At 48.9% G+C, this 5,988-nt stretch overlaps 3 protein-coding genes across 3 annotated transcripts; 1 reads left to right on the forward strand and 2 right to left on the reverse strand.

The window, feature by feature from the left end:
* Nucleotides 1-215: 215 nt before the first annotated feature.
* CLYBL (Citramalyl-CoA lyase, mitochondrial) lies at nt 216-1,257 on the reverse strand (the record flags this gene model as incomplete). The annotated part of the gene is made up of 2 exons (XM_031147628.1): nt 216-1,117; nt 1,209-1,257. The coding sequence occupies 2 exons, from the start codon at nt 1,255-1,257 to the stop codon at nt 216-218; spliced, it is 951 nt and encodes a 316-aa protein (XP_031006842.1).
* Nucleotides 1,258-1,599: 342 nt separating this feature from the next.
* On the forward strand, nt 1,600-2,415 carry TVP23 (Golgi apparatus membrane protein; the record flags this gene model as incomplete). Its single annotated transcript, XM_031147629.1, has 4 exons — nt 1,600-1,687; nt 1,757-1,805; nt 1,877-2,160; nt 2,258-2,415. 4 exons carry the CDS (start codon nt 1,600-1,602, stop codon nt 2,413-2,415), a joined length of 579 nt encoding a protein of 192 aa, XP_031006841.1.
* A 2,034-nt stretch (nt 2,416-4,449) lies between these two features.
* Nucleotides 4,450-5,481, reverse strand: LHYA1_G002655 (uncharacterized protein; the record flags this gene model as incomplete). The annotated part of the gene is made up of 2 exons (XM_031147630.1): nt 4,450-5,294; nt 5,343-5,481. Coding segments are annotated over 2 exons (984 nt in total), but the record flags the coding sequence as incomplete, so codon positions are not given.
* Between the last annotated feature and the right edge of the window lie 507 nt (nt 5,482-5,988).

The following is a 5,988-nucleotide window of genomic DNA, read 5'->3' on the forward strand; positions in this document are numbered from 1 at the left end:
AACAAAACCATAATCACCCTGTCGATGGTGGTAGCTATCCTGCTAAAGGGTTTTGGAAGTCTTGCCGCTTGTATTAATGGGCTTCTGATCGATTTTCACTTTGGTATTGATTTTGATTGTACTATACCCAAAAGGTGGTTCTAATAGTTCCTGTCGTCTGGATGATTTATGGGTATATTAGCTAGAAGCAAAGGATTCATCAAGGACAACAGACCTCATTCCGGCTCCTGATCTTTCCATTTCTCTCTGATAGCATCAACATCCATTCCACACAACCTCGCCTTCTCCACCGTAGCCTTTGCCTTCCCAACCACAGGCACATCGATCATTTTACCATCTAACGTCCACGCTCCGCGCCCCTTAACATCCGCCTTCTCATCCCCAACCACAACCCTCACAGCCCACTCCACCTCCTTCTCACCCGGCGCAAACGTCCGCTGCGCAATCTCAACCTGCGACGGATGGATACACTGCTTCCCATTAAAGCCTAGCCCCTTCCCCTGCAAACACTCCTCCCGCAACACCCTCTGGCCCTCCTCCCCCCTGAACGACGTACACACCAGATCAATCGTACTCGACAAATGATGCGCCCTAGCCGACGTTGCAATGGCGGAGCGCGCATACAGAAATTCCGTCAGAGACGGCGTTCGCGTGAGCGAGAGATCCAGCGCGAAGTCCTCAGCGGCGAATATCAAGCCGTCGAGGTAGGGCGACGCGCGGCATATCTCGTTCAGATTCGTGATTGCCTCTGCGGATTCTATCAATGCTAGGATCTTAAGCGGGTTCTCCTTGGGTTCGGGGAGCGTGTGTCGGATGATGTCGGTTATGAAGTGCAGGTCTGAGGCTTTGTTTACCTTTGGCACAACGATGGCGTCAAGGTGCTTTGCGCGCAGGATGGTGGTTAGGTCTTCAAGGGCTAGGCCCGAGGAGACGGCGTTGATGCGCACGGAGAGCTCGGTGATGTGGGGGGGCCGGGGGGAGGAAGAAAGGAAGGAGAGGAGTCTGGTGCGAGCGTTGGGCTTTTGGGCGGGGGAGACGCTGTCTTCTAGGTCGTAGGATATGGTGTCTACGGTTAGGGAGCGGGATTTCTCGAGGAATTTGGGGGAGGAGGATGGGACTGTGGGGAGGGAGATGGGATGTTAGTTGTTGTGTTGTGTTTTGTAGGGGAGTAGTGAGGGGGAGGGGGAGAGGGGAAGTTAGGGAAATACCGTAGAGGAGAGCTCGTCTGAGGATGGAAGAAGATGCAGTGGTTGACATTTTGGATCAATCGGGATATGAAAGAGCTCTAGATGTCAAAATGACCATATTTTGTAAAGAAAGCAATGTATAGGTCCCTACTTGTATCAAACCCTCCATCTCATATCAACAATGACATTAATGTCGCCAGCCGGCGGGTGTTGGTTGAAGCTCGGCAGATCTCACAGGGGTTCTCCCTCTGTCTTGGCCGTGGCGTGGATCTCTGGCGTGGATCGCTAGCGTGGACAGGGGTAATTCTACGGTAGGAATTGACAGCTTGACGGATTTCACAGTTGCAGTACGCGGCGGCAGCGACACGACACATCGACAGTTTTCCATCTTCCGCATATATCACATCCCACCATGGAACAGAACCAGCCCGAGGGCTCTTTGAGCTGGAGACTCAGCTCGCATCCCATTACACTGTTGTGGTTCTTGGCCTTCAGAATATGTATGTGAGCTTGGATTTAAACCAGCTGCGTGTCCCCAGCGAAACTTGCTAATAATGTCTACCCGCCAGCATCTCTATTGGTCTATCTATTCGGGGGGATTCTCTTCACGGCTAATCAGTAAGTCTTCCTGATCTAATACATTAAATCCTATGCTACGGTTTGCTGTACAAACTGCTAATACCTTGCAGCGTCCTCATCTTCATCATCACCATCCTCCTCCTCGCAGCCGATTTCTACTACCTCAAGAACATTGCCGGCCGCCGTCTCGTAGGCTTAAGATGGTGGAACGAAGTAAATCCCCAGACGGGGGATTCGCACTGGGTATTCGAGAGCTCTGATCCCTCGACCAAAGTCATCAACGCGACAGATAAACGTTTCTTCTGGATGGCACTCTATTCGCAGCCGCTGCTCTGGGTCGCATTGGCTGTTGTGGCTATATTCAGATTCGAAGTCATCTGGTTAACGCTCGTTGGTACGTATATATTATATCATATTCCAAAACGGACTACTGGATGGAGGGAGTGAGGGAACACATGAAATTTACTGTACTGATACGATGGACAATACAGTTATTGCTCTTAGTCTGACGGTCACGAATACGCTTGCATTCTCGAGATGCGATAAGTTTGGGCAGGCGTCGAATATTGCCGGCAGTGCGTGGTCTTCTGGAGGGCTTGCGGGAAATGTAGCTACGGGCTTGGTTGGGCGGATGTTCTCTCGGGGTTGAGCGGGTACTTTGTAGATGGGTGACTGGGGAAAGGTGGGCATGGGCGAAGGAAGTGTATGATACCATCTTGATTTGGCGTGAATGGAGCCAAAAGTTTTACTGCAGTCGGGAATTTCAAACAGATGTAATAACGTTGGTCGGAATTTGTTTGAATTTGTTGCTGTTGGAGGCGCGCTGTTAAGTTACATGGTTTCGCAGAAGTCTGTCTGTTATGAGGGATGAATGTCCACGTATGTAAGGAGTGATTGATTGAGTGGCTCAGTTTTATGGCGTTTTCAGGCAGCCCGAAGAAGCAGGGTCTAGAGATGGGGAGCAAGCATTGCCTACATGGTTGTAAGGTCTTTTATAAGATCCTTCACAACGAAGTTGAAGTTTTGAAGAAATGCTAAATTACTTGAAGCTAGTCTTTTCCCACGTTGTCTGTCCCTCTTTTCTTTCCTTCTTCCAAGCAAAGGGGGTAGGTACGTAACTTTCTTACCATTTGCTTGCACACGCCGGCGGCGGCGCGGGTGATCTTTACATCTTTCTCTGTTGAATCTTGAACTCTACGCTTTACGTTGTGAAAATTTCCCATCTTACGGCCCTGGCAGTTAAGCTAACAGCGTTTCAAGATCCGCTTTGACACGTGTAGTAGGATTAAGATAATAAGCGCGCTGTGATGATAATTCCAGAAATCATCACAAGAGACTCCATTATGGCTCGGAATATGTATGCATTGTTTGAGTACTAGAAGTACTTACTTCCCAGCATTGCCCCGCATAGCCTGAGTATACACCCTACCAACATCCGCCGCCGACCCATCCAGCCCCTCCGTTTCCTTTCCAAGCGCGAATCTCTTTCTAGTTCTCCCGCCCTTGATACGATGCCACGGAGAGCCGAGAGGGCCACATACAAGATCCGGCACATCACATTTCGTTGGAAGAGCATGGCCGGTTAGGAGGCAGTCTCTCGGGTGATCTCGGTGTGTTCTTGTGTTGTGAGGTGGGGTTTCGGCTTCCGTCCGGTTGATCACAGAGTTGGGTTGAGTTTTTAGTCGAGAGGATTGAGAAAGATTTGAGAATGAATCCTGCAGCGTGATTTGATCTACAACACAATATATCCTAGCGCAAGAGTGAGGAAGGCGCCGCTTAGTAAATCATGTGTTCAGGAACCCGGTCCCCGTGTAGGCCAATACCACCTCGAGTATATCCTCGCTGCAGGTACTCAAGTGCTTTGCAGGTACACAAGGGAAGCACTTGCGCCTTGGAATCCTTGAAGTCGCTCTTGAAAAAGGCATTGGAGTACTCCGTATAGTGAGTAGTGACAGACAAGGGTTTTGGATAGGTGATAGGGTCTCTTTTTCTCACCGACGAGGATTGTGACTTCAGGCTACGGAAGGAGTCGAACACCCTAGCACCAGTAAGCTTTCGTACAATCAATTTCCCGGTGTATGTTGGCATATTCGACAATTTATTTTGGGGATAAGTCACACAGGAAGTCGATATGACTTTGCTTACTTCCCGTTCACGCCTGCTTCGCACTTGCGCTGTAGTTTTCCTCATAAATACTGCTCGAGGCTTCAGACAATTTTCTGGCTTCTGTCTCGGTTTGTGGGAAATGTCAGATTTTCCGGATTTCCGATGTGATTGATTGGTGCGAACTCGAAGCAGCGAAAGGCTTTTTTTGTACCAAAGTCTGAAAGGATGCGGGAGCCTCTGGGGCCGTGTGAAACATGTATACTTTTGATAAAGGTTTTCATGTCATGCTTCCCGTGTCCATGGATGGAACGCTCTCTGGGATCAGAATATGCGGTTTCAACTACCACGTTTTCCAATCCTAGGAAAACGAAAACTTCAGAGTATCATGGCGAACAGATGAGAATAAAAGTTGATGGAAAGAAGGCAAATGAAAACTCCGTAGTTATGACTTTCAAGCATCCAAATCGACCCAAATTAGTTATGATTCTCAGGAACAGCCAGCAGTTGCATCACCCACCGCCGAGAGCTTGCCATTTTTGGGCGACCTTTGTTTCTAGATCCAGGACCTCGAGTTTGTCTAAATTTTGCTGGCATCTGTATTCCGCTCTGCCAGATTCCTATCCGCGGGAACAGCAAGAGCAACATGATGAGAAAGAGCCACAAGACCATTCCCTTCATCCAGGATTACAATCTCAAGATCCATCCTCCCGTTTTTGATCGCCTTGGCTTCTACCCTCACAAGAAGCCACTCAACGCCTTCGTCCGGCAGGACCTTCTTGACGTCTAAATTCAACAGCAAAGTGGGATACCACATTGTTCCCGACTTCTTCATCTTCCCGCCGTTGCTATTAGCATCAGAAGCATTCTGCTCGCGCATGAAAGCCTCGACTGGCATAGGCCACATATCAGCCACATATCCAAGACTACTGTTCGTCCATTTCTCTCCGCTCCTCAGTCTAATCCATTCATCTGCTTTGTTCCTTTCTTTCTGCCCGTCTCTCGGCAGAAAGAAGTCTGTTTTCGCCGTTGCCTTACGGAAAGCCGCAAAGGGCATTTCGGGTTGCAAGCACCAGTTTTCATCCCTGTTTTCCGAGAGACGTGTAAGAGAGACTGGTAATGGCGCCGGGTTTAGACTCCAGGAAGTTGGAAATGTGACGCCAGTCTCGGTGAGTATGTTGGAATTGGTGATTACGCCTAGCACCTCTTCACGGCCAGCTTGAGATAAGGTAAGGTGGACAACGGAGGCTTGGCGACCTAGCTTTGTGTCTTTGACTGTGAAGTGTGCCTCCCCGACTTGTGTTCGCCGGAGGAAGTCTAAGTGTAGAGCTATGGTGTGGGGTTGATTCTGCTTGGAAAGGGTGGTGTTGAAGTGTGTAGCCACAACTTGCATGAAGATACTTGTTACATATCCTCCATGAGGCACTGAAATATTTTAGTTGGGGTATGTGTATTCTGAGAGAATATCCAAACCTGAACCAATGCACCAATCATCGTGAAACCAGGCACTATATTTATGAGTTGACAAGGCTTTCACAGCTGTAGCGTCTCCAAAAGTCGTCGTTTTGCGTCCCGAAGCCATCTTAGACCCCGTTTTTGTATACAGTATTGAGACTTTGTTGTCACGAGAAGGAATACCCGAAGTTCAATTAGACTAGTCTCTCTCTCATGTTGTTGAGCGATGAATATGTAGGTATAGGTAGGAATTGGATGTAGCAAAGGTATCACTTTTTAGCTGGGATAGCTTCGGCAAGCCTGGACAGAAAAGCAGCATCAATGTTGCATGTTTCAGGTGCAGTGGCACATTAAAAAACGGCCATAATGAGTGCCGCTTTGTGTATGCATCACAAGCAGGGCCACCTTTCCCTCCTCACCGAGGCTATTTCGATTGTCTGTGTCCCGTGGGCCGTGTTGGCCATTGCGCGGCAAACCATCGGGATGCATGAACTCAGCTGAGGCCCAAGGGTCAGTAGTACCGTACCGTACCGTAGTAGGACAAGCTCAAGCCAAAGCCAAGCTTAGAATATTTATAGCAGTGGCAAACTGTACTGTACTGTATGTAAGATTACAAGTACCTACCCCGGATTTGTCTTGGCTTAGGGCAAGTTGGGGGGGGGTA

The sequence above is a fragment of the Lachnellula hyalina genome, assembly GCF_007821495.1.
Source record: "Lachnellula hyalina strain CBS 185.66 chromosome Unknown contig00037, whole genome shotgun sequence".
Classification (NCBI taxonomy): Eukaryota; Fungi; Ascomycota; class Leotiomycetes; order Helotiales; family Lachnaceae; genus Lachnellula; species Lachnellula hyalina.